Source organism: Protopterus annectens, chromosome 3.part0, assembly GCF_019279795.1.
Source record: "Protopterus annectens isolate FY-2018-M chromosome 3.part0, PAN1.0, whole genome shotgun sequence".
Taxonomy (NCBI): domain Eukaryota; kingdom Metazoa; phylum Chordata; order Ceratodontiformes; family Protopteridae; genus Protopterus; species Protopterus annectens.
The window spans coordinates 165,704,806-165,732,721 of NC_056731.1; the positions used below are offsets into that span (position 1 = coordinate 165,704,806).

The following is a 27,916-nucleotide window of genomic DNA, read 5'->3' on the forward strand; positions in this document are numbered from 1 at the left end:
TTTACCCAGACAGGACTTGGCAAATGAAACTAAGAGCCATTATGATTTTCGAAAAACAGCTGTTCTGTGTAGGCAAAATTGTTAACTGTCTATGTACATCCAAACAATAGAGTCTATACTCTCCTTTGTTGAGATTAGGGAAGAAGACAGGCAGGTTGATAGATTGGTTGATATTGGCTTCGGAAGCCACTTTAGGTGGTAAAAAAAAAAAAAAGAGAGAGGGGTTGGTCCTGAGGGAGACCATCTTTATGAAAGATGATGTACGGGGGCTTACTGCAAAGAGCCTGAAGCTCCGATATTCTTCTGGCTGAAGTAATGGCAATCAGGAAGACAGTTTTCCAAGATACAAACTAAGTCAACCGAAGCTGCGGACTCAAAGGGAGGACCAGTTAGAGCCTGGAGAACTAGGGTTAAATCCCATGGAGGGACTGCTTCCTTAACAAGGAGTCTCAAAAGGAAGGTGCCTTTCAGAAAGGTCTTGCAGATCTTAGATGCCAGGGGGCCAAAATTATTCCAATGTGAAAGTGGGAAATTGCTGTCAGTTGAACTTTAATGATTGAAGAGCTAGCTCCCTGATGGAAAATTTGAGATAAAAAATAGAGGACTGCTGGAGTAGGAGCCGTAAAGGGGTCCAAATTCCTATGCTACGCCCAGATAGAAAAATGTTTCCATTTACTCTTGTAGATTTTTCTGGTAGAGGGTTTATGAGCGGCCACCAAAACGGCTTTAACTGAGGATGAGATACCAGGAGTCCTAGCCATCAAAGGAACTGGATCAACCAAGCAGATAGCTTGAGGTTGTCCAGGTCGGGGATCCTCCATCCCAGGGGATGAGAAATCAGATCCGGAAGGGGATCCAAGATCCAGGAGAATGCACTAGATGAGACCATAGACAAGGGAACCATGTTTGATGAGGCCAGAATGGGGCTATGAGGATAACTCTGCTCCCAAACAGACGAGCTTTCTGCAAGAATTTTGCCATCAACGGAAGATGAGCATAAAGACCGGATGGCCATGCATGAACTAGAGCGTCTCTGGGGTTTTTCCCTGGTGGGGGAATTAGAGCGAAAAACTCGCTGCACTTTGCGTTCGAAGGCGAGGCGAACAGATCGCCGCAAGGTTGACCCTATCGGAGGAAAACCTGTTTTGCTATTAAGGGGTTCAGATACCACTCTTAGGGAGAGAGGATAGTCCGACTCAGCTTGTCCGCAAGGATGTTTGACCTACCCAGTATGTGCGTTGCTATGAGAAAGCGGTTGGTGGATATCGCCCACTCCCACACACTCATGGCCTCTCCGCAAAGTGGTTAAGATCTGGTTCCCCCTTGCTTGTTGATGTACCAGACCACTGACATGTCTGTTTGAATTGCAACAGTCCCCAGAGGAAGAAGGGCATGGAGAGCTTGCAACGATAGAAGCACCGCCCTCATCTACAGGACATTGACATGCAAAAAAGGTCTCTGTGCAAGTCCACGTGCCTTGGACGGTGCTGCCCATGCAATGCCCCCCACCCCACCCGAGGCGAGACGCGTCCATGGTCACTGTGACTTGGGGTGGGGACATGAAGGGGCGCCCTTCCCGGAGATGCTTGGAATAGGGCCACCAAAGTAGAGATTCCCTGCAAACTCTGCTGAGAGGAATAGGAGCAGACAAGATTAGAAGCAGAATGGACCACTGGACCTACAAGGTCCATTGGAGAATCCTCAGACACGCGAGTGGAGACAAGTTGATGGCTGCTGCCATGGACCCCAGAGCCCTCAGGACCAACTCCACTGGAGAGCCAGAGGACTGAAGAGCCAAAACATGTAGATTTAGATTGCGCAGTCTGTCCGACGTCAGAAAGACTTTGGATTGAATTGTCTATCCTGGCTCCTAAGAAATCCAAAATTTGAGTAGGCTGAAGGGAGGATTTCTTGTGGTTGATCGTGATCCCTAGATAGCAGTCGAGGTGTAAGAAGTAGTCTCTCACTGAACACAGTAGATGGCTGGTGGGGGCGACTAGGAGCCAGTTGTCCAGGTAACGAAAGACCTGAATTCCCTGAAGCCTCAGGTGGACCGCTACAACTGCCATGACCTTGGTGAACACCCTGTGGGCTGTGGTGACACCGAAGGGTAGGACCCTGAACTGATAGTGGCTGGCTCCCAGCCGAAAGGGGAGGAACCTCCTGGATCGCCTGTTCATTACAACATGGTAGTACGCATCCTTGAGGTCTACGGGGCACATCCAGTCTTTCTCCTGTAATAGTGGGAGAACGGATTGTATGATAACCATCCGGAACTTCTCTTTGGCAACTGACTGGTTCAGTGTGGACAGGTAGAGAACTGGCCGCAAGTCCGTCTTTTTTGGCTTCAAAAAGAACCTGGAGTAGAAGCCTGATCCGAACTGACCGGGGGGACATACTGGATGGCTCTTTTCTAGAAGTTTTTACTTCTAGGGCTGCTACTTCCCTCTGATTGGGTGGTACATCGGGGAGGTGCCGTGACCGGGGGAGTATTTAGGAATGGGATTGAGTAACCTCTGGATATGATCTGGAGCACCCAGCGATCTGTCGTGATGGACTCCCAATGTGCTAGATGCTCCGAGAAGCACCCCCCCCCCAACTGCCTCCAGAGAGGAGCAGTCGGGCAACCCCTCAGGGTTGCTGCGCAGGTAGATCAGAAAAGGGTTTCCTCAACCCAAAATTCTTCGGCCCCCCTCTGCCTCTGGGCCAGCATCCACCCTGTCGTCCTCTGCCTCTGAAGGACGAGGGATCCGGAGCAAAACGGGATTGTTGGGATTTCCGGAACCACATCTTCTATCCTCTTTGGTTCCTGGAAAAGGACCTCAGAGTTAAGCGGATCCCGACGGCAGACGTTTTCCCGTCCTTCTCACTCTGGAGTAGCACATAGTGGATGGTCTTGCCGAAAAACGTAGAACTGTCAAATGGGGCATTCACGAAGGATGCCTTGAAGGGTTCCGCAAAGTCAGAAACGGAGCCATGATTGTTCTTTTAAGACAATGCCTTTTCTGCTGGCTCTAGTCGCTCCTTCCGTGGCATGGGAAAGAAGCCGCATAGAGGTATGTGTAATAGACTTGAGTGGCCATTCGTGCCGAGAAAGTCAGTTTGTCCTCGGCAGACATGGACTCTGGGGGTGACCCAGCGTACTCCGATTAGGTCTCGCTGTAGTCGAATCACGTGCCACAGTTCAGTGACCTTACAGAGAAGGTCGGTGAAGCGAACATCTACTCTCCGAGGCGGTCCATCGTCAGAGACTCTTTGTCTGGAGGACGTACAGAGGAACTTGCCTGTGCTAATTCCTTCTTGGTGGCAGCCACCACCACCATGGCATCTACAGGGGAACCTTTGCTCCACCATGGCATTTACAGGGGCACCTTTGCTCCAAACTGTCCTGTCTGGTCTCTTGGGTATTGGCTGTACAGTGTCCGGCTCCTTCCATGCCCTGGTAGTTATAAGATCCACCAGGGGATTGGCAGGTGGGGACACCAAAGAGGTAGATGGGCCTGCGAATGCATCCAGAAAGACACTCGTCCGAGGAAGGCTTTTGGGCTGACCACCCCCCTCTAATACGAAGCATTTCCATAATGTCTCCGAAGGAGAGGTTTTTGGGGGGTGACCTGGGGGAACAGTCCCCTTCCTCCAAGTCAGTGTCTTCTGTGAGGGACTCGGGTGAGTCCAAGTGCCTCCTCTTGCACTTCCGTGTGAGGGACCTCCTCAGGGGGGCTGTCCAAGAAGGGCTCACCAACAATGTCCTGTTCCTCCATGGGAACCATCTGGGACGTAGGCACAGGCTGTCCCTGTGGCCAGATGATGGAAGATGGGCCCGTCGGGGAATGGCAGGTGGATCTGTAGCCATTGCCTGGGACCTCAAATCCCTCGAAAGAACCCTCTCCACGACATCAAATGCCAAGGGTGAGCTGCTCTCCCTAGTATCCGAAAGCAGTCCCCTCGGATCCGGCGCATGGATCGGTGCCAGAGATGACCCGATCGAACCCAAAAGGGCAGTGCAGTCCGACCTCAGAGCCGAAGGCACACTAACCCCTCCGGATCCAACGCTCATCTCTCAGCCTCAGAGCGCTCAGATCCGAAAAGGGATCCAACAAACTCGAAGGTACAGTCTGAGCCGAAGTAGGAAACACTGTCGGAGCAGGCACCACCCTGGCTCCGAAACTACTCTGATCCGACAGCTCCGAACCCCGGTAGCGGGTCAGAGAAGGAGCAATGGGGGTGAAAAAAGTGGGTCGAGCAACAGTACTGCCATCTGCAGCTGGGCCTGAAGAAATCGACAACATCCGATCCATATCAGCGTCAGATAAACTTCTAGTGGACCTGGATGAGGCTGCAGAGGCTGGCCTGGATGACCTCGAAGGTGAATGGGTCTCCTCCTCCGGCTCTGGGGAGAAACGTGAAGGTCGAAGCCTGGAAAGGGGGGGGGGGGGAGAGACCTTAAGAGGTGAGGCTAGCTGCTTAGATGGCGGGGCAGAGGAAGTTGAATCAGCCCGCCTCTTGTGGCTACGATGCCTCTCCCCTGCTCTTTCTTTCCTGTCTTTTTTCCTCGCTTCCCTTTCCTCCTGAGGCGAAGCGGAAAGTCAGTGGGGCATCTGTGGCTGGCGCCACTGAGGGGGGAGGAGGACAAAGCTGAATCAGAGGGCAAAAGGCCCGCGAGGACAAGCTTAGTCTGCCTATCCCTCAAAGCCCTGGGGTTAAAGGCTGCACAGGTAGTGCAGCCTGAAGAAAGATGGTCTACACCCAGGCAAATAACGCAGAGTGTGGCCATCCACTGGGGACAGCTTATGGCCACACTCGGAGCATTTTGAAAAAATAGCTTTTGGGGCCTCGGACATACAAACAAAAAATAGGCCCACATGCACACACCTTCACACACAGACAAAAGGGGGGAGGGGATTTAAATTACACTAAAGAACCAAAGATAAACAATAAACTACCCAGATAGGAGAGAAGGGGTGTCTCACACTCAGAAAAAGTGAATCTAAGAGGAAAAAAAGTTAATCTACACAACTCACAAAACCCAACGCTAGAAGCTCGTTCTCAGATGCTTCAAGAAGCCGCGGCAAATGAGATCTGAGGGTTAGAGGGAGGTAGCAGGGCATTATGGGTAGGGGAGGAGCTTGGAGCTCAGATCTTTGCTAGGAAAGCTGCTGGCTCTGATCCGAATCGGATCAGATACCCCACAGTTTGCTGATCAAATGAAGTTAACTACTTCAGATAAGCTTTTTTGAGCAACAAGTCAAAATTTTATAAACAATATACTTAGCCACAGCCAAAAGCGAGACAGCATCCGAGCGGCAAATGAGATCTGGGGAACAGACCTGTTGCATGATGGGATACCTCAGCCACAAGCCAACTGAAGACTTCAAGCTACAGTATGGCCGAGTCGGAGCAGAGGTTCGGCTCCGAACCCACTGGTAAGAATGAAGGTAAGATTGGACTACATAACATCTATACTTCAAAATCATAGCATGAGCCACTGGATTGTACAGACCGTGTTAGACTAACAACTACATAATACAAGTTACATCATAAAAATTGATGTATAGTACATAAAATGAAAGACAAAAGTACAACATAAAAGTAGGTACAGTAACACTGTCCAAGTAAAAGCCATTGTTGTGTCTTTTGGCTGTTCCCGGTTAGTGGTCGCCACAGCGGAACTCCGGTCCACTAATGATTGGCAGTAGATTTTTACATGCCGAGTTGCCAGCCCTGACGCACAACCTTCAATGAAGGTACGCCCATTCATGCACGTCTCCACACAGAAGACGCTTTAGCTGAGAATGGAACAGGACGTCTGAAGCGACAACGCTACCACAGCACCACCACTGCAGTCTAAAATCATTGTACATAATTTTATTTCTTAAAGTTGTGCAATTCCCAGAAATCTGATTTTGTAAGAGAGGTACAAGCATACCAGTAGTTGGTTAAAACAAAAATGGCATCAAGGGCACACATTCAAATGTCATCAGTATGATCACTCTTGCAGATTACCAAGTGTAAAGCTACCTTCTTAAATGCACATACTACACTAGTACCTAAAGCAAAATAAAACATTGGTAAGCTGAGATCCGATACTAAGATAGCTAAAACAAGATACATACCAACCACAGGTTCAGTTCTCCTTGGATTGTGTACAAATTCTACAACAGACTCTCTGTGCTCCATACGGGGTTCTAACATGGCTATAAGATAAAATACATATATTAAATGTGTACAAAACTAATGCAAATGCTAGCAAAAAACTTTACAAGACAAGCTTCCACACAAGCTCCAAGGCTGCGAATACATGCAAACTCAACTGCATATCAAACATGATAATAGAACATGACATTTTCACCATAACTGGCGGCAACAGAATTAACTTCTAGAATCATGCCTTCAACACAACTTAGATGGAAGATCTGTAGCAAAACAGTAAATTATGTACTCACCATAACGTTAGATGTATATAGTCCATCTCGCCTCACATTCTTCACCTGTGGGTTCGGAGCCGAATACCAGCTCAGACTCTGCCTATTTACTAGCCCAAAAGTCTGATTGGCTGGGCTAAGATGGTATCCCAAAATACACTGCTCCACATCCCCAGATCTAGTTTGCTGCCAACAAAAGTACAGGATGCCTCACCCAAACACATCCTCAACAGAGCTCCAACAAATTAACCAAAGGGACTCAGCAATACAAGAAAGACATGGTGTTCCTCAAAAGCCTCCAGGCCTAGGGGACGGTGGGGGGGGGGGGGGGGTAATGAAGAATGAGGAGATGGACTACATACATTTAATGTTATGGTGAGTACATAGCTTACTGATGTCATGTAGTCCTATCTCGCCTACATTCTTCACCTGTGGGACAGCGTCCCTAGTACCTACTTCCTGGGTGGCTCCATGGAAAATACTCCTGAGCACTGTGGAGCTCAAAGATGACCTGGCCCTGGACACCACATCCAATTTGTAATGGGAGACAAACATGTGAGAAGCCCACGTTGCAGCTGCACATATATCATCGATCAATAGCCTAGCCTGAAAGGCTGTGGAAGTGGAAACAGCTCTTGTAGAATGTGCTTTGACTGGAAAGGGCAGACTCTTTCCCCCTGCCTGATAAAGGAGACTCAACCAGCTATCCACCTAGAGATGGTGACCTTGGAAACCGCAGACCCCAAGAGATTCTCTGAAAACGAAACAAAGAGCTGGTCTGACTTCCTCCAATCTTTTGTCCTATGTAGATAAAAGCGTAGTTGTCTATGAACATCCAACAGATGAAACTGGTACTCTGCCTTGTTGGAAAAATTGGGGAAGACCACTGGACTGATTAATATTGGATAAGGAAGCCACCTTTGGAAGAAAGGAAGGGTTTGGTCTCAGAGACTATCTTTATGGAATATCAAATATGGGGGCTTGACGGATAGGGCCTGGATTTCTGAGACTCGTCTAGCTGAGGTGATAGCTATCAAAAAGGCAGACTTCCAAGTAAGAAATTTTAAGTCGCAGGAGGCCGCAGGTTCGAAGGGTGGGAGAGAGAGCCTGCAGAACGAAATTGAGGTCCCAGGGCATAACAGGTTGAGATAGAGGGGGACGAAGCAGAAGAGTGCCTTTCAAGAATGCTTTTCACAGCCTGTGCGCCATCAAGCTAGGTTCGTAAGCTACATGAAAATTTGAAATAGCCACCAGCTGAACTTTGATGGTGGCCGAGGCAGACCCTTGGTAGAACAAGGCAGATAGAAATTCCAAAACCGAATCGATGGGGGCTGTGTAGAGATCAATACCTTTGGACTGGGCCCATATCGAGAACCTTTTCCACTTACTACAGTAAATCTTCGAGTGGACGGTTTATGGGAGGACGAAAGAATATGGACCACGTCTGGAGAAAATTCATGACATCTGACTACGGATGGAAGAGGAGTAACCAGGCAGTCAGCCGGAGGATCCCCAGTGAGAGGTGGAACTTTCCAGACATGTCAGCAAGTCCGGACAAGGGTCCAGAATCCACGGAGTATCCACAATGTAAGGTTGAAGGAAGGAGAACCATACTTGACTAGACCAGTGTGGCGCGATCAGAATCAACCTGCTTCCCAAGGACAGCACTTTCTGAATCGCCCTTGAGATAAGGGGAAACTGAGGGAAAGCATAAAATAGACCCGAGAGCCAACTGTGCGCAAGAGCATCCCTTGGAGACTCCCCCGGTGGGGGGGGGGGGGTCAGCAAGAAGTAGCTGCTGCATTTCGCATTGAGAGGAACGGCAAACAGATCGCAGCAAGGCTGACCCCATCTGCTGAATATGCTTTCCGCCACCCGGCGGTTCAGGGACTACTCGGAGGGCATGAGGATCACCCTGCTTAGCTTGTCCACAATCACATTGGTTTTCCCCGGGATGTGCGTTGTCACCAAGGACCGTTGGGAAGCTATCGCCCAATTCCACACTCTCATGGCCTCCCTGCACAGAGGGCAAGATCGGGTTCCTCCTTGTTTGTTGAGATACCACACTACTGACATGTCTGAATGTATTGCAATAGTCCCTAGAGGGAGGGCATCCTGAAGTGCCTGCAATGCAAACACTGCCCTCATCTCTAGGACATATGTGCAAGTCTCTCATGTTCCTGCCACGTGCCTTGGACCATCCTGCCGAGATAAATGCCCCCCCCCCCCAAAAAATCTGGGCGGTGTCCGTGGTCACTGGGGCTACTGGGTCGGGTGGTACAAACTTTTTCTACATTTAAGTTGTTGCATAGCCACCAGCTGAGGTCCTGCTGGTATCTGCCTGTGATTAAGATAGGATGGGATAGTGGTAGTCTTTGAAAGGACCACTGGGCGAATAGGAACCATTGCAGGATTCTCATATGTAACCTCGCTAACGGGACCATCATGATAGTAGACGCCATTGTCCCCAGTAATTGGACTAGCCTTGCCTTCACACGTCTCAGAGGCATCATCGTACGAACTTGTTGTTGTAACCCCGTGATCCTCTCCAGTGGTAGGAATGCCCTCAATCTAATATAGTGTCCAACTCTGTACCTATGAGACACGCTGTGAGGGTAGCAAGGCAGATTTTTTCCAGTTTACTGTAATGCCTAACTGGTGACAGATTAATGGTAGTATCTCTGTTTTGACAAAGTAGATGCTTGGTGGGGGCGGAGAGGAGCCAGTCGTCCAGGTACGGAAACACCTGGAATCCTTGACGTCTCAAGTGAGCCGTTACCACTGCCATGCACTTGGTGAACACCCTGAGGGCTGTGGTGAGACCAAAGGGCAGGGCTCGAAACTGGAAATGCCTGGCTCCTAGCCAGAAGCGTAGATGATATCGAGATGCTCTGTCCATTTTGGTGCGGTAGTAAGCATCCTTCAGGTCGATGTAGCACATCCATACTTATCCATACTTTTCCCAACAATGGGAGAATCGATTGTAGCATGACCATCCGGAATTTGGACTTGTGTATGTAACGATTGAGTTGGCTGAGATCCAAAATGGGTCTCAAGTCCCCCGTTCTTTTCGGCACCAAAAAGAATCTCAAGTCCCTAATCCGATCTAGTCTGGGGGGACTGGTTGGATGACTCCTTTTTCCAGCAGCTAAGAAACCTCTGATGCTGCTTGATCCCTTTGACTGGGTGGAACGTCTGGGATCAGTTTGATGGGAGGGAGTGCGGAGTAGAATGAGATGGTTAACCTCTAGCGATTATCCCCAATACCCATCGGTCCTGGGTGATGTTGACCCAGGCTTCCACATACTGGGTAATTCAACCCCCGACTGGCTCCGGAGAAGTACAGTCGGGCACACCCTCAGGAATGAATATGGGGAACCACGAAAGGAATCGCAGCGCCCAGAATTGCGGGGGAACCCTTCTGCCTCTGGGGCAACGTCTCCCTGAATATGACCTCCCTCCCCTGCCTCGGGAGGGGTTCTCACCTTGTGCGGCAGGAAAAGGCCTTTGATTTCTTGAACCACATCTTTCCCCCTCGCTGAGCCTTGGGATAAGGTCTCGACGGGAGGGAAAAATGGACCCCTACGGCAGACAAGGTCTTTCCCTCTTGCTCGCACCTGGTGAGGGTGTCTTTCACTTTGGTCCCGAACAAGGAGGAACCAAAGGGGGCATCAGTGAAAGAAGACTTAAAGGCCTCCGCAAAGTGACAAAGGCGTAGCCAGGCTTGCCTCCTGAGGGCCACCCCTGAGCTAGCCGCCCTACTCGCTCCCTCGGCTGCGTACGAAATAAGTCGCATGGACGAGTTAGCGATGGAGTTGAGGGTATAGAGCTGAGCGTTGACAGTCTGGGCCACCGCCTCAGGTACATTACCCGCTAGAGTATCACCTAACTACTTCAGGAGATCTCTCTGGAGCCGCGTGAAATGAGACAAATAATTCAGCGACCGCAAGGTAAAGGTAGCTGAAGACAGGGTACACTTCTCATACCGGTCCATAGTCCTAGACTCCTTGTTAGGAGGATGGACCAAAGAGGAAGACTCAGCAACTTCCTTCTGGGTGGCTGCCGCCACCACAGCATCTACCGGGACTCCCTTTGTTAAAAATTCTTTTCCTTGGGGAGCGGACAAAAAATTATTGGGGCATCGAGGAACAGGCTCCACAGAGTCAGGACTCTCCCCACACCCTTCGACAAATAAGGTCAAGGAGCTCATCGAAGGGTGGAGACACCCAGGAGGCGGAGGGCTGAGTGCCAAAAGCCTTAAGGAATACTGACTCCTCCTCGGAGGGGGTTTTGGAGGGCCAGTCTCCTCTGTTTCAAGATCTCCAGGATATCAGAGAAAGAAACGTCCTCAGAAGACGACTTGGGGGACCCCTCAGATTCCTTGAGGTCAGTATCGGAAGTGAGGGACTCGTCCTGGAAGTCTATGCGCTTCCTCTTGCACATTTTCTTTCTGGGGGGTTCCTCAGGCATAGGCTCTGAGGGCCCCTCAGAAAGAAGGGGACCGCTTGTGGGGGTATCCTTAGGCCCTGGCGCTCTGCTATCCAAAGATAGGTGGGCGTCAGAAGCTCTCGCCGGTGTTGTAGGGGAAAGTAGAACCGACCCGAGAGAAGTAGCTGACCTAGCCAGCGCGCTCTGCATAGCCTCGAAGGCGGGACCTCCCAAATCGGAGGGCCGACCTCCCTCCAAGGCCATGACCGGGACTGGTGTCCCCGCAGCAGAGGCACCAAGAGGGAGGCTCAGAACCGAAGGGTGTTCCAAGGCATCCCCCTCGGGCCCGACCAAGGAGACCAGACTCCCGAATCCTGTGGACGGAGCAGACAAGGTCGGAGCAGACGCGGGCACCAACAAACACAGCTGGGGGATCGGAGCAGACACAGGAACGTCTCAGAGCGGAGCTTACTGGCTCCAACGACAAGGATGCACTCGGAGAAATAGCACAAATAACCTTAGGAGCCGGCTCTGGAGCAGACTGGGTAGGAGCAGAGAAGTTTGGCCAACACCGGCGACTGTAAGAGCCTCTGCACCACCCTATCTACATCCAAATTGGAAAGCCTGGAGGAGATGGATGGAGACCTAGACCTATCTGGAGAACACTGCCTCAAACTTAGCGACCGGCTCCGAATTGGTTCCAGTATGATCAGAGCAGAAGCAGACTCACTAGACACAGCTACCCCCTGCGGCCCCGATGACGGAGCCGAGGAAGCAGACTCATGATTTTGGAAGGCGGCTCCGAAGCAACAGATGGAGCTTAAGACCTTTACTTGGATTTTGAGGATTTAGACTTCGACTGGGAGCCGAACCTAAATCCTCAAGACTGTTTTAGCAGTCCCTTTAGGATTAATTTGTTTTTCCTCTCTTGGAGCACTTGACTAAAGGCGTGGCAGAAAATGCACAACTCCTGAAGGTGGACGGCTCCAAGACAGTAAACACAGACCAAGTGTCCATCTGTGATGGACATCTTATAAGAAGACTTCGTACACTTTTTAAAGCCCAAGGGCTTATGCTCTTTCTGCTCTTTAGACATTCTAAGGCCACAACCGTAGCAGCCGCTACTGACAAAGGGCGGGAAACCACTCACACAAACTAAGTCCACACAAGCACAACAAAGCAGGCACAGGGGAGAACCTCAAACTGTTCTCTTAAGACAACACACCAAATGACAGTCAGACAATCACCACAACGGACTAGTTCCTCTAACTGAAAGGGGCCTAGCCCGAGGGAAGTTAGGGATACCACAACACAGAAAATCTCAACTCACAAGACACTAACACAGCAACAATAGCTAACAAGAAGCTCTATTTGGCTAACAATTAGCAAAAACTTTCACAGGAAAAAAGGTTTTAGCAATACTTAGCCACAGCCAAGTCGAGACCACGTCCGAGCTCTACAAGCAGCAAACGAGATCTGGGGATGTGGAGCAGTGTGTTGTGGGATACCATCTTAGCCCAGCCAGAGACTTTCGAGCTAGTAAATAGGCAGAGTTGGAGCAGATATTTGGCTCCAAACCCACAGGTGAAGAATGTGAGGCGAGATAGGACTTGACATCAGTACTTCAATGTTAAGAGCACAGGTCTGAGAAACGACACATCAAGTCGCTCTTAAGGGCTCCTGAAATAATCCAAGCAAACAAATAAGCAACTAGCCAGTAACAAATCAGTAGTTATTTTATGCCTAAAGGAAATTGATAAAATGCTGCTGATCCTTCCAGCACAAAGCGGTTGTCATTTTAACAATGAAGCTGCTTATGAAAACTCAAAAAATATGCTGCCCATGTCAAACGTAGGTACAAAACTGGAATTGGAATCAACTGCTTAAACTTCTGGTAAAATGTTATTATACCAAGCAAAACTATCCTCAGAGGAAAAGGTGGTATAAAGTCTACAAATCTTAATAGGATCAACTGTCTCAAGCTTTTCAAGACAGAAATTAACTACACAGAACTTAATCTTACAGACTAAAGATGAAATACCAAGAAGTGAAACAGACAGCAATTTAGGATCTATGCTGAAAAAGTCTACGCAAAAGGTTTTAAACTTCATGTCAAGCCAAACAGATGCTTCCAGTTAGTAATTTAGAAAATGTCTGAAAAATTAAAACTAGTTCAGTGGTAACACCGTAAGCTTCACAGCTCTAGCCTGTAAATTTTTCATTCCTGAATGGGGCTTTTCTGTGTAACCCAGTTGCCTCTCTCCACTCCAGAATCAGTTGTTCAGTTATGATGTATGCATTCAACACTGTATGTACCAATTACACTGTAAAACACATGCATTTTTTTTTTTGGAGGGAGGGGTCTTGCTGCAATTTAGTTATGAGCTGTCAGACACCTCTCATACTGAATCCTCAGTTTTATGGCTACTGACGGGGAAATAAGATGCAAGTGTAAACCAGCACTGAACTATACTAGCATCCCACCTCCACCAAATGGGGGCAGTCTTCCAAAGTACAAAGGGCAACTGGAAAGCAGTGTTGTCAGAGAAGCAGAGCAAGTGTCTACAGTGTTGTCCTCTGCATCAGGCCTTTTTCTGCGATGGAGGGAGGAAAGGTTAATGGAAATGAAGACTGACAACACAAATGGAACATTATGGTAATAGATATCCTCTTCATTTCATTAACCTGCGGGACTGGAACAGTCTCCAGCTACAGTAAACTTTAACTGGAACTAAATCAACCAGAAAAAAATAAAAATCAAAGCTATACATAATTGTCAATGGTTGCACGTTGTCTCCCCCACCCCCAACGCAGAAACATACCTTACGTTTTTAGACTTAGTGTGCTTTAAAAAGGAAGATGGTAATTAATTCCCTCTCCCCAACCTAAGAACAAGTCAAACCAAATGGTATAGGGTACAGTACTTGCCAGGCCTATTTTTTAACAGTAACTCTCAAGCAACCAGAAACTTCAGTTATCCAGCATATCAATCCCCATGGGTGCCAGCTAACCAAGAGTTTACTGTACTAAGATCCAGGAGGGCCCTCATGGAAAGCTGCTCCACAGAACAGCAGAACCAAAAACACTTCCACTCCTAGATATGATATCCAATTTGTAATGCGTAATAAATGTATGGGCGTTAGACCAAGTAGCTGCAGAGCAAACAAACTAGACCAAAAACCATGAGAAGTAGCCATAGACCTTGTGGAGTGGGCCTTGACAGGTCCTGTTAAGGGAATATTTATGGAAAAATAAATAAAAGCAAGTCTTTCAACCATCAGACTAGTGAGACTTTGGTAACGGATCTACCTCTTTTTGCAACTGAAAAGGATACGAACAATTGATCAGCCTTCCTACAGGGCTTGGTTCTATAACTAAACCCGAAACGGACTATGAACATCAAGCAAATGGAGGACAGTCACCTTTGTTTTGAAAAATGGAAATTTGGTGGACTGATTAATGTTCCCCTGCTTAGCCTCCCTGGGTAAAAACGAAGGATTTGCGCACAAGGCAACTATCCTTGTGAAAAAAATCAAGTACATAAATTTAGAGGACCTTGCAGTTCAGATACTTTTCTTTCAAGTGTGACAGCTACTAGAAAGTTTTCAAAGAAAGTAATTTGAAATCTACAGTAGCTGCAGGCTAAAAGGGCAGGTGCAAAATCATCGCTGGATCCCACAGTGGATTAGTATCTTTCAGGAGGCTGGAGCAGGAAAATGCCCTTAAGAAAAGATTTACAAAGCTCAGTAGATGCAAAGTATAAGGAATAAAAGCCAACGTGAAAACTGGATACAACTGCTAACTGGACTTTGACAGCAAAATAACTAGCTCCATCACCGAAAAGGAAAGTCAAGTCAAGTACGACTGCCACCGGTGCTGTAAAAGGATCTTTGTCTAGCCCCAAAATAAAATCTTTTCCATTTGCTTTTATAAAGTGGCGAACACCTATGTGAGAAGAACCAAATCTCTCGAACGGGGGAAGAAAGCCTGGGATATCTTGCCATCGGAAGTGGAGAAACCATGCGGTTAGCTTCAGGCCCTGTATATGTCTGGATGGGGACGCCCTGATGGGTGACAGCTGATCTGGGACCGGATCCAACCTCAGACAGCAAACAAGATGAGACCTAAGTAAGGTGAACCAGGTTAGTCACCAAAAGGGAGCCATAAGGATTACTTTCCTCTGCAACCTGAAAGCTTTCTGTAAAAAGTTGGGAATTAGTGGTAGAGGAGGAAAGGCATAGAAAAGACCGGAGGGCAAAAGCATGGACAACCGCGTCCATGGGTGACAGTCAATGAGGAGGGATAAAGGCAAAGTAACTGCTGCATTTCTTGTTTTAATGGGATGCCAACAGATCACAGCAAGGGAAACCACTTTTCTGTAACATCAAGTCTGCCACTGACTGATTGAGAGACCACTTGTAAGGCATCAGTAATACTCTAAGGTCTGGTAATATGTTGGGACTCCCAGAATATGCTTTGCTACAAGAAAGCGGCTGGTAGAGACCACCCACTGCCAAACTCTCATCGCTTGTCGACATAGGGGGTAGGACCCAACTTCCACCTGTTTGTTGATGTACCAAACTACTGATGTCAATTTGAAATGCAATAGTCCCCAGAGGTAGAAAGCTGTAGAGTTCTTGCAACGCTAGAACTGCTCTCATCACCATTACACTGATATACAACTGGGTCTCCTGGGACATCCACATGCCTCGGACTGTGACCCAGATAATGCCCCTGCCCAGTCCATTGCAATATCCTCACGTGAGAGCCATGGGCAGGAGACTTATTGTGGCCACCAATGAACGCAATGTTCTGAGAACTAAATTGGCTGGAGCCTGAGGTATGGTTAGACTGTCTGATATGACTTTAGATTAGTTACCTTGTCTGTCATCAGATAAGCACTTGATGCCCTTGAATTCAGACCAGCCCCAATCAAATCTGTGACCTGAAATGGATCCAGCTGGGATTTCTGCACGTTGATAATTATCCCTAGAGCTGGGGCCAGCTGTAGTAAGTAATCTCTGGCTTGAATGAGTACATGACTGGTTTGATCATTCAGAAGCCAGTCATCCAGATATGGAAAAATCTGGAAACTCTGCAGTCTGACATGCATTGCCAAGTATATGACAACACCCTGGGGGCAGTGGTGAGACCAAAAGTAAGTGACCTGAAATGGTAATGACTGCCTCCCAGCCTGAAACCTAGGAATTGCCTGGAGCATCTGTCCATTTTTATTTGGTAGTTCATGTCATTTCAGTACACAGAGTACATCAATTCATCCGCCTTCCAGAGATAGGCAGGATGGACTGGACTGCGACCATCCTGAACTTCATGTGCCTTACAGACTTGTTCAGAGGTCAAATCAAGAATAGGTCTCCAGTCCCCCATCTATGAGAGTACTAAAAGGAATCTGGAGTAAAAGCCTGATCCAACTTGATCGGGGGGGGGGCCTCTTGGATGAGTCAGCCACATCCTTCCTTTACTTGGGTGGATCATCGGGGAGGTTATTTTTCTTGGGATTTTCCAGAAAGGGAATGAAGTATCCTCAGGAAATGATCCTTGGCACCCATTTGTCGCTTATGATGCCCTCCCAAGCTACTGGGTGCAAGGAGAATTTCCCCCCCGACTGCCTCCCAGGAGAACAGTCTGGGAAATGTTCAGGATCACTGGAACGGCTTGTGCAGAGAGGTTCCCCAAGAACCCCGATTCCACAGATACCCTCGAACACAAGGGTGGCTTCTTCCATTTTGATTATGCTCCCCCCAAGGTGTCATGAAAAGGACCTTGCACCTACTGAAGCCTCTTTTTTCTTAATCCCATGCTGGTTCCTGGAGAAAGTCCTCTGTGGGGTAAAGAAATGGATTCCGATGGCATACAAGGTCTTTTCATCCTTCTCACTCTGGAAAAAAAGATTCTAACAGTTGGTCCAAACAAGGTGGAGCGGTAAAAGGGGGCATTAATAAAGGCTCGTTGAAAAGCTGTGCAAAAGTGCACAGCCTCATCCAGGCATAACACCCTGTGGCAATGCCTGAACTGGCAGACCTTGAGATACCCTCTCCAGGTGGCCAGTTTGGACTAAATGGTTTTCTGATCCTCAGTGGACATGGACCATGTGGTCGATCCAGAAGGTGTGTTTTCTAAAGTCCCTTTGTAGACTTGTACAGTGAGACAGTTTCAACATCCTCAAGGTGAATGGGAAAGAGGGGGAAACCTTTGCAAAGTCTCTCAAACGGCTGGGATTCTCTGTTCAGGGGATGGACAGATTAGCTCTCCTGGGAAAGCTCCCTCTTACAGCTGCCGCCAGCATCCATGGCATCTACAGCAGCAGCCTTGGTCCAAAACCAACTTATCTGCGTTGGAGAATCTTGTGCACTCGTTTCGGATTTTCTGTGTCCAGTTCCTTCCAAGCTCCGGACATCGCCAGCTGGATCAGCGAGTTCGGCTGGGGGGGGGTGGGTGACAGATAGTAGATGGGGTGGACACAAGTCACCAAAGGAAGGGTTCAGGCTGACCAACTCCTCCTTTGGCACAGGATTTTTAAAATATCTCCAAAGGAGACAGACAGCTAATGACTGTGGACCCTTTTCCTTCCTCAAAATCTGGGTTTGTAGTAAGATTCCATAGGGGAATCAATGTGGCATCTTTTACAGACTCCTCCGAGGGAGCTATTCAGTGGGATGCTCCAAGGAGGCATCAGAAGATGCTTGAGGTTCCGCCATGGGGAGATTATGGAGGCTCTGGGGGACAAGCAGTCCACACAGCAGAGAAGAGGCTTCTTGCGCCAAACCAGAATGGGCGGGGGTGTACTGTGGCAAAACAGCAGAGGGTCATCTCAGGATGGGCCCGAACCTTCTCCACCACTTCAAAGCAGAAGTGTTCCGAGCCAGCAAGGGCTTTCCCACCAGAGCCAAAGCCACCAGACCAGACCTCAGAGCTTAAACCTCCTGCTCCAAAGAGGGAAATCTGAGCTTAGCTAGCAAAGGCAGAGTTGGTGTCACCACCCCCCCCGAACCAATCTAGACACTACAGCTCTGAGACGCGCACAGAACCAAAGCCACTGGAGTAGAGCGGGTCGGGAAAGCCAGAGGCAAAGATCTCTCTATCATCCTCAAATCCTTAGCAGCAGAGAACAGCACCAAAGACTTCGAAACCAAGGGGCAGATCTGAGTCGCTAAAGTTCGGAATGGTGAACCTCTCAAAGATCCAGACACGGATGGAGTCTAAACAAACACCATCTGAATCTGGGTCAGAAGGAACTGCCTAATCATTCTACCAATGTCCTTTTAGGAAACACTTCTAGAAGGCCTGGAAGATGCAGAATGGGGTCTCTAGAATCTCTTGGGAGATCAGGACCAAGCTCTCGGAACCTGTACCGTCAAAGCAGAGTACAGGGCCATCACAGCAGGAGACTGTGGCAAGTTACACTGCCCTGGAACAAGGAAGGGTGATTGGAGTGTAGAAGAAAAAGTCAGAACAGAGCTCTGTCTCGACTGGGCTGGTTTTCCATCAACCTCAGAGCCTTTCGGAGCAGCTCTACGCATGGGGGAACACTTACTACTCTCCCAGGTGTCATTAGGCCTCTCGGGAGGGTTGAGCCCCTGATGTCAACTGTATCCCCAAGATGGCGGGAGGAGGCAGCAAACCTCTGACTAGCTTACTCCTGTCAGCCAGAGCCTTGGGGGTGGGGTGGAAGGCCTGACAAATAAGTGGCCTCAAGATGAATAGGCCCTAAGCAATAAACCCAATTCCTTTGACGTCTTCAGGGAGTGTAAATTCATTTTTTTTTTTTTTAAATCCTGGGATTTCGCTGACATCTTTGAGAGAATTTTGGTGAACTTTTTTTTTTTTTTTTTTTTTGAAAAAAGAGCACTAACTGCAGAGAAACCTGGCTAACAGCGATGAGACAAATTTAAAATGAAGGAAAGTGACAACAAGGACAACTATAGGTCTTGAAAAGCAGAAAAAGAACACAAGAGAACGAAAAGAAAAGCTCAAAATCCCAATAATTTAACTTCTACTGGAAGAAGCTCAAGAGCCAGGCAAACTCGCCGTTAAAGCAAAATGCAGCAAACGAGATCAGGTTACATTGGGGGAGCGAGGCATCGTGGGTATATGGAGGAGCTAGAGTCAAGAAGCTCAAGCTGTTAAAGCAGATTGATTCAAAGGATTGGAACCAATACCCTCAGGTTAATGAAATGATGACCAAGATTAGCTTGGTTAACATCCTTTGCACCCATCTATTGTTCATGATTGACCTCTAGAATTTGGGGTGCAAGGACAGACCCCTTCCCTGACTGCCTCCAGTGAATGGCAGTCTGGCAACCCTTCAGTAGGACTGATCAGGCTTCTTGGTGAAGGGACCTCAAGCTTTGGTTCTGTGGTCCACTTCTAATTGCCTTCCTTCACAGGGCAGAAGTCCCCTTGTGAAGCCTTGGGGAGGGGGTCTCTGTCAGTACAGAAACCATGAAACGTTTAACCATAACCCCCCCACCCTCCCCCAATTCTGGTTCCTACAAAAAAACTCTGGGGGTAAAGAACCATTCACTTCAGGCCCAAAATGTGTTGAGCCGTCAAACATAACATTAATAAAGGATGTCTTGAATGTACATTTACGTATTCGCAGAGCACTTCAAGCGGGTCTCCCATCACTAACACCCATACCTGCAACACGAAAAGTGCCTTTCATAAGATGCATTGAGACATCGGACAGTGACTGGAGAGTGGCTAACAGAGTCAAGGGTTTACTCGTCCTCTATAGAGAGACTTTGTGGGAAGCTTGGAGATTTTCTTGGTCAAATCCCTCTGAAATCTTATGGTGCATGTCAAGATGAGCAGTCAGAGAAAAGGTAGGTGAAGAGCAAGTCTACTTCTCAAACCAGTTCAGTGACCTTGACTGTTAGGGGGGGGGGGGTGGACAAAACAGCTTTCCTCCAAGAGCCCTTTTTGGTGACCACTGCTACTACTATGGAAGTTACAGCAGACATCCTTGCTCCAATGCTGTCTATCCTTCAGAGAGAAACTTATATGGCTTACAGTGAATTGGTTCAGCCACATCTGGCTCCTTCAAAGTCCAATCAGACAGGAAATTCACCATTTCATCCACAGAGACGACAACCATAAAGTAGCAGCTAAGGCGGACCTGAAAATCTCTAGGACCACCAACCTATCGCAGTTAAAGAATTTCTCCAAAATTAGATCACTATGGGACTCCTCCCAATCTAAATCAGTGTCCTCTGAAAGACTCCTGGAAAGAAAGTCTACTTGCCTCCTTTTACACATGCTTCTGTGAAGCCTCTCCAGTGGAATGTCCCAGAGAAGACTTAGCCTTGCAAGTTTCCTATAGGGCAGACAAGAAGCAGTTCTGGCTGCCCCATGTACACTGGATGAGAAAAAGGAGGACCAGAAGCATTTAATAGGGGGATGGGTGGAAAAGAGCTAGAAAGTAGTCTGCATAACTGATTGGGGGAGTATTTTCTTGACAGCCTATAATGCCAAAGGAGGTTGAGATCTGTATGGAGAGCCACCTCCCCACACAAACTGAGGTCACCTTTGGCTTTGGTGTTAAAGGCTATTGACAAAACTCAAAAATGCAGACTGCTCTATCTTGGCTCCATCTGCCCACGATCATCCTGGGTCCTTAATTGGTACACAAAGGACAGCCAGAACTAGGGGGGACTCTTAGGGACAGATGGAGGAGAGATGGCAAGAGTACTTACTCTGACTGGGGGATTCCCTTTCTTCACCACCTCGAATGTCAAAGGAGGATGAGATCTGTATGGGGGAGTTGAAGCCACATCACTAGGCAAACCACTGAACTTCATTCTGCCAGATTCAGCGTCGAGCTGTTCTGCGCCGAGGCTCCAAAGCCTTTGGAGTTGTTCTCCAGATACAATGCCAAAGCTTCAGCTCTGGGATCATTCTGGCTCAAATATATATCAGAACCATACGAGTCAGAGATAGCACCGGAGTAGAAGATAGATCTTTGGTTCCTGAATGGACAACCTTTGAGAAGTACTCTGATCTAGACCCCCATAGTCTAACAAATAGAACAGGGTAGGAGCCATCATGTGAAAAGAAACAGTGCCTCAGTCTAGCAACAGCTGGAGACAGGATGACCTCCAACTGACTGTGGATCCAGAGAAATTTCATCATGCAGCCACATCTGCTTCAGAAAGGCTCCTGGTTGACTGAACTGATCGCAGGAGGGAAATGGTGGAAGGAAGTCTGAATGAGAGATAGCCAACCATCTCGAATAAAAGGCAATTGGCGCAGAGGAGAAACTGGCTTTAGTAAAAAAAAAAATCTCTGGGAACGAGGGAGACTTTGATCCAGTCAGGACTGGTTTGGAGAAAAGCATCAGATCTAAAGATCTGAAGATTCAAGAGTCTGAGCAGAGGATGCCAGAAAGGATGAAGGCCGATCTGTAGAGTGCTTTCTAGACTCCCTCCTCTTAGCAATTATTCCCTTTAGATTATCCACAGACTTCTAAGACAAAGGGAAGCTCCAGTATCACTATGCTAACACTTGAACAATTCTCCTACAGGGGCAGGAAGAAGCCCTTTACGAAAACATTTGTTTTTCCTCTGAACTACTGCCTGGGTACCAAAGGCTGTACATATGGCACACTGGTCATTCCAGTGTGCAGCCCCAAAACAGTATACACACTTAGAATGTGCATCCAAGTTTGATAACTTGGGGCCACAGGGCATGCACTTTTTAAAGGCAAAAGATATCAGCCATACTGGAGAAATCTCTCAAAAAAGGAAGAAAACTACAAAAAGTTAGTAATGCAACATACAGCAAAACAGTTTTTTTTACTTTACATAAAGATGGAGGTGCAAAGAAACAGAAATCCTGATAAAAATCCGAAATATCATGATAGGGCAGAATTTTTTTTAGCACCGATTTTCCCTAAATATATGGTAATAGTAAAAAGTACATGAAAAAGCCTAACTACTTTTTAAAGCCATGCCTGAGTGAGCAGATGAGTGTCACAAACAAAAGCAAATGATTTAAAGTTCACCAAGCATATGGTAAATTTGAGACAGGCCTGCTCAGTTTCCTTGGCAAATACCCATATACACAAATTGCCAGACTGAGTGAATTCTTTAGTTGCTGCTAAGCAGAATGTAACCTATCTGGAAGATGGCACCCTTCCACCTTTTTAATTCCAAGTTAGTAAAAACTGGCAGCAGTACACAATTCGTGTAGAACCACAGAGAACTGATTCTGGGTAAGAATGTGCATGGCTCTATCAAAAATGAAATGGCCTGGAATAAAATCATTTTTCCTACCCAAGCAACTGAGCCAAACCTATCCATGGTACTTCCTACTGCTCTAGAAAGATAAAAAGCATTCTAAAAAAAGGGGGAAGGTACTTTGAACTCTTAGTTCTATTTGAAGGGGAACAGAAGACAGTGAAAGGATCTTAGAGTAAAACAGGTTTCTCTAAAGTATTCCTCAATTTCACGGCCCTTTTCCTCCCTATTTACATTGTCCTCTGTAAAGCAACAATAAAGCAATTACAATTTTTATAATTCCCCTTACTTATGTAACAGAAGCCTACCTTCTCATATTGTGATGGTTTCACTTGCAAAATGATTCTCTCACGTTTGAATAAAGCTTGCTGGAGTCGCCCAATTACTGACAGAGGCCAGGCAGTGCAGGTACTTTTTTTAATCAGTTCCCTCCCCTAAAGTGACATCACCACAGCCATCATCTGATTCCAACTAAAATAATAAGACCCACCCATTCTGTGATGTCATGGCTCCCCATGTCCTTCCCCCAGCCTGAGTGCTGTTCATTTTATTCAGTAGTAGTGTAGTAACACCGATGTTTGGAAACACAGAAATTTGGTATGCATACTTGTACATTCTGCACGGCAAATGGTGGTGTATCACTTGCATACTTCTCTCTTGTATTTTGCACCAGATACTGCTGGTGTGCAGTGCGAGAATAGAAAGATTAAAACATTACCCTGGTATCAGAGGTGGCAGTGCAACATATTCATAGTGGCTTAACATGAGAGTAGCTGTAAGCAAGCACTATGTGAAACCTGAACAAGCACCTAGAATTATTCAGTGTAGCTTCCACACCTTAACTCTGAAAATGAATTCACATACTCACATGAACAGGAGTAGCTGCATATTGATGGCTAAAGGTATATGGGCATGTCAGGTGGTTACTACACTGCAAAACTGGTATGTAATGGTGGAGATATTTGGAAGGAATGAGCAAACACACCAGTATATTAAAGCCATAGCACCAATTGAACTGGAGGCTGGCAACTAGATTTAGTAAGGGATTTTGTCCATGCACAAATATTTCAACAGTGATTCTTTGCAGTGGCATCCATTATCTGATTCAAGGTAAGTTAACCTTGATGTACTTTATTTAAAAAAAAAAAAAAACAATAAAAAATTTACTTTGTTATAAGTGACTTCTGGGCACAAGAAAAGGGAAGGGGAAAATATAGCAATGTGGTTTGTATATACAAAGACAAATCCAGGGACACTGCAAAAGGCTTTTTTTTGCAAACCAACCAGTGGAGTAAAACATATGAAGGCAAACACTGCATACCAACACACTGCACATGTAAATCTCAATTTTTAACAAGGTGGAAGCATGAAGTGATACCTTAACACTTAAATTAATAAAGATCTAAACTGGTTAATAGTATAAATGTTTTATTCTTTAGCTACTCAGTGCAAGACCTTACTGGATGTGATTGCAGTCAAGTAAGGCCATGGCTATAGTGCAGCAAAAAAATGTCCCCTCTAACAAAGGAAATGCTAGAGCAAAGATCAAGCACCCTGCTGAGATCTGCCAAACAATGGAATACCAGGTCAAATTACCCTCAGGACTTTGACAGCTAGGGAAGCTAAGTGTTATGGGGGAAGGGAGAAGTAAATGGACTGGAATTCATAGTCTCACAAAAGAGTACCATTTAAACTAAATTAGAAAAAAAGACAGCAGTAAACAGCACTTTACGTGTGTTCTGTGGCATTTGCACTGTTTGTTTTAAGTAGTCATCCAGCAGCAGGGAATGTTACTTGCACTGTTCTGTTTTACTCAGTACTTTGTACGCATGCAACATCTATGAAATGACAGGAACTTTAGGCAAACTGAGGCCTGCATGGTGTAACATTTGAGCCAAACATTGATTTCTGGGATACCGGATGGCAACCGGATTCATCCAAACCACGTCAATATGCCAGCCTCCAGGTGGTCAGAGTCTGGAATTACATATAAAAATATTTAAAATCCTGTACATAATCCCAGAGTGCTGTTAAAGTGTAGGAAACATCATGCCATGATGTTTTAAACATGTTTGAGTCTGTGGGTGCGGTACTTTAAGGTAGTATATAGGGGAAGAGTGAGCACTACTCTTTAGTACATTGACCAGGAGGCTTTTTTCATCCTCTTCACCTTGCTGCCTACCTCCCTTGCAACCCCATACCTGCTTTTAGACAGCCCTCCTGTACATGAAGTGATCTTTCTTAGCTTTCTACACATGGGGCCACTCCTTAGCAAGAGGGGTCCTACTGCACCATGAACTACCTCAACCAATTTAAATGAGAGGAGCAAACTTGTGTCCAAGAATGTCTAGTAAATGTCCTCATCCCATGGAAAGGCCTACACCCTTAAGCAGGTGTCTTAACCCTACCTGTTAACATCTCTAACTCCAGAAGCAACAAGGGATTCACATCCAAACTTTTTAGCATAATTCTGCAGTCTAAAAGCTCCCTCTGTAAACCTGTTCATAACCTTTGTGGCATTACCCTGGAATTTCAACACCAAGTTCAAGCTCTCTGAGCATGTCCCACTTTATGCACAAATACGTGGATCTGAAAACGTATTCCTCTAAATGTCAATATAATTTCTAAATCCTTGTACCACATGCCCAGTTTGAGGCCAAAAACTAAGGCAGGCATCTGGCTTTTGGATGCCAGTCCCGGTGTAAAAAAATTGCAGGTAGTTCATTATGTTGACAAGGAATTAAGCTGAATAAGTAAAGTATTCCACTGAATGCTTCCTTCATATAGAATACGAAGATGTACTTTGCTGGGAAAGGGGGCATACGAGTACAGTATAAATTTAATTTCTTGGACATTTGCCACAAGCATCTAGCAAATTTTTACTTTAAACCTGGTTGGTAGTACAAGCCAAGCTCCCACCTACTGCCTCCAGAGATCAAGAAGGGTTAAGGACACAGTAAGTAGGGGACACAAACTGAAGTACACCAACTAATGTATCACTGGATCCGGTGCCCTTGGTTCTTAGCACAACTTAGTCACTAAGGCCTTAAGCTCTCCATACGCAGAACTTTAAACCTCCATTTCTGAGTTTCTCCTTTTTTGCACAGAACACTTTCACTGCAACAGTATAAGAAGTCCTTACCAAGCCAACAAGCACCACTTGTATCAACATCAATAAAGTACAGTTGGGTACACTTACCATAAATGTAGATGTTAGAGTGTATTCACTGTTGCAGTCCTTGCAAAATGGGTTATTCTGCTCCCGGTAGCCCACAATAGGCCAGAATACCAAGCCCTTGGTATAGGACGCAGGCTGCCTTTGGTTTAAGCCTGACATCAAGTACAAAGGAAGGCAGCCAATGCAATTTCCTCAGTTTTTCTTGCCTTAACTGTCAGGAGCCACCAAAAAAGGATAGACCAGTAAAAGAAAGATCCAGTCTGGGCCCTAGGACAAAGGGGGGGGGGAGACTAGGACTGCAACACAGTGTATACAACTCTAACATCTACATTTATGGTAAGTGTACACAACTAAGTTCATTGCGTTTCACTGTTGTAGTCTTTACAAAATGGGTTGATTCCCAAAGCCCAGGAAAAAAAAACAAAAGGGAGGAGGAACACCCACCGTTTAAAGGTTGATGATGCCCTGCAACAATGCAGTGGCAAAACCAGCCCTGGACAAAAAAAAAAAAAAAAAAACAAGGGTAAATTGTAATGCTTTGTGATAGCTGCTTCCAGGATGTTCCTAGTACGTACACCTCTTAAAACAGCTGCTGAGGTACAGGCTGCCCTAGCAGAATGGGTCCCAATACTCTGGAGGAACCTTGCCATGCTGTAAGTAACAAATTGAATACAATGAGCAATCCACTTAGAAATGGTCTGTTTAGAAATAGCTATCCCCTGAGCTCCAGAAGAAAAAAGTACAGTTGTGTACCTACCATAAATGCGGATGTTAGAGTGTATTCACTGTTGCAGTCATTACAATTGGGTTATCCTGCTGGCAGGCTACCCGCAGTCGGCCTGAATTTCAAAGTCTAGGGCCAGTGTTGGTTGCAGTCGTCTCTTCCCTGACGTCAGTGAGCCAGGGGTATAAAAGATGCAGCAGACGCCATTTTCTTCAGTTTTTCTTGCCCCAGATGTCAGGTGCCCCCAAACGGGTAGGCTAAAAATATGTCCATAAATCATGCATGCACCAAAGTAAATAATTCCTTCATCTACAAGCTAATACACCACTTAGGTTGTATAGAATAGAGAAGTACAGGTAAGTTCCAGCAAAGATAAGGGAGATGGTGGGTGGGTAACCTGGCCTGCAACAGTGAATAAACTATCTGCATTTATGGTAGGTACACAACTGTACTAGGTTCATAGTGTTTCACTGTTGCAGTCATTACAATTTGGCTGAATCCCAAAGCTAAGGTTGGGTGGCTGGAGCTAAATAGGATTAGGAGCAGCTATGACACCCTACAGAACTGCAATGGCAAAGCCTGCCCTGGATTTAGAGTAGAGTGGTAATGATAGTGGTTTGTAAAAGTGTGCACTGACCTCCAGGTTGCAGCCTCTAAAATGTCCTTGGTTGGTACCCCTCTGAGGAAGGCTGCTGCTCTGGTTGAATGTGGCCCAATGCCCTTAGGCACCGATTTGCCATGTTGTGAATAACGAATGCAGTGGCCTACCCACTTTGAAATAGTATTCTTTGAGATAGCCTTTCCTTGTGATCCTGCAGCACGTCACTAGTAACTGCTCAGTCTTTCTGAAAGACTTGGTTCTGGCCAAGTAGAAGCGCAGCTGCCTATGTCCAAAGAAAGCAGAAGTCTCTCACCCTTACTCTGTGGGTTTGGATAAAAGGTGGGCAAGTGAATAGATGGGTGAAGGACCACACTCGTTAGTCAGGTCTGACCATAAGCTAATCACCCTTAACATCCACATCCCACCCCCCAAGTAAAGAAACCACCATAAAAAACTTCTCCAAAGCCAACTTCATGCTACTCAAGTCAGAAGTGACAAACTTCATAACACCCATGCAGACGGGAACTGAAAGTTCAACTGCTGAATCCTACACTAAGGCACTGTACGAGCACATCCACTCATGCATGAATCGTGCCATCCCAAATAGAACCAAAATGCTCTATTCCAAAAAAAGGAAGCCAATCTGGTGGTCCCCTGCCATAAACAAACTTTACAACAAAAGGAAGAAACTTTTGCAGAAGAGGAAAATCCCAGGATGCAAAAAACTCCCTTACTAACCTCAGTAAGAAACTGAGATGCCTCAAAATCCTCCAAAGCTAGTTACGAAAATAAAATTGCCAAAGATTCCAAAGACAACCACAAAGCATTCTATAACTATGTCAAGAATCTAAATGGCAATGCTCAGATCTGTGCTGAGCTAAAACAGAATGGCATTAAATATACTGATCCAAAGGATATTGCCAATATCCTGGCAGATCGATTCAGTGTCAACTTCACCCCCCTCTCACCCCATAAATGGCCCATCTCAATACCGGAAGATTGCCAAATTCCAGTAATAACGGCCACACAGGTACAAAAGCACACTCTAAAGCCAAGAATACAGCATCCATGGGACCAGATGACATCCCGGGCTGTGTACTACATGAACTACAATATGAACTGGCACCTCACCTAAGTGTCATGTTTAATCATAGCCTCACCTCAGGTTTCGTGCCCACTGAGTAGCGCAGAGCTACAGTTATCCCAATCCACAAGGGGGGATCCACCTTGGATCCCGGAAACTACCGTCCCATCAGTCTGACAAGCCTCATCTGCAAGGCTATGGAGCGTATTATCATGGAACTT

General features: G+C 46.7%; 1 protein-coding gene across 1 annotated transcript in view; it reads right to left on the bottom strand.

Moving 5' to 3' along the window:
* The window catches only part of LOC122796295, a gene marked incomplete in the record, with an annotated part of 1,783,369 nt that overhangs the window by 1,340,678 nt on the left and 414,775 nt on the right, over nt 1-27,916 (bottom strand). Inside the window, 1 exon segment of the mRNA XM_044064662.1 lies at nt 6,114-6,194. Within this exon segment, the coding sequence (XP_043920597.1) occupies nt 6,114-6,194 (81 nt within the window).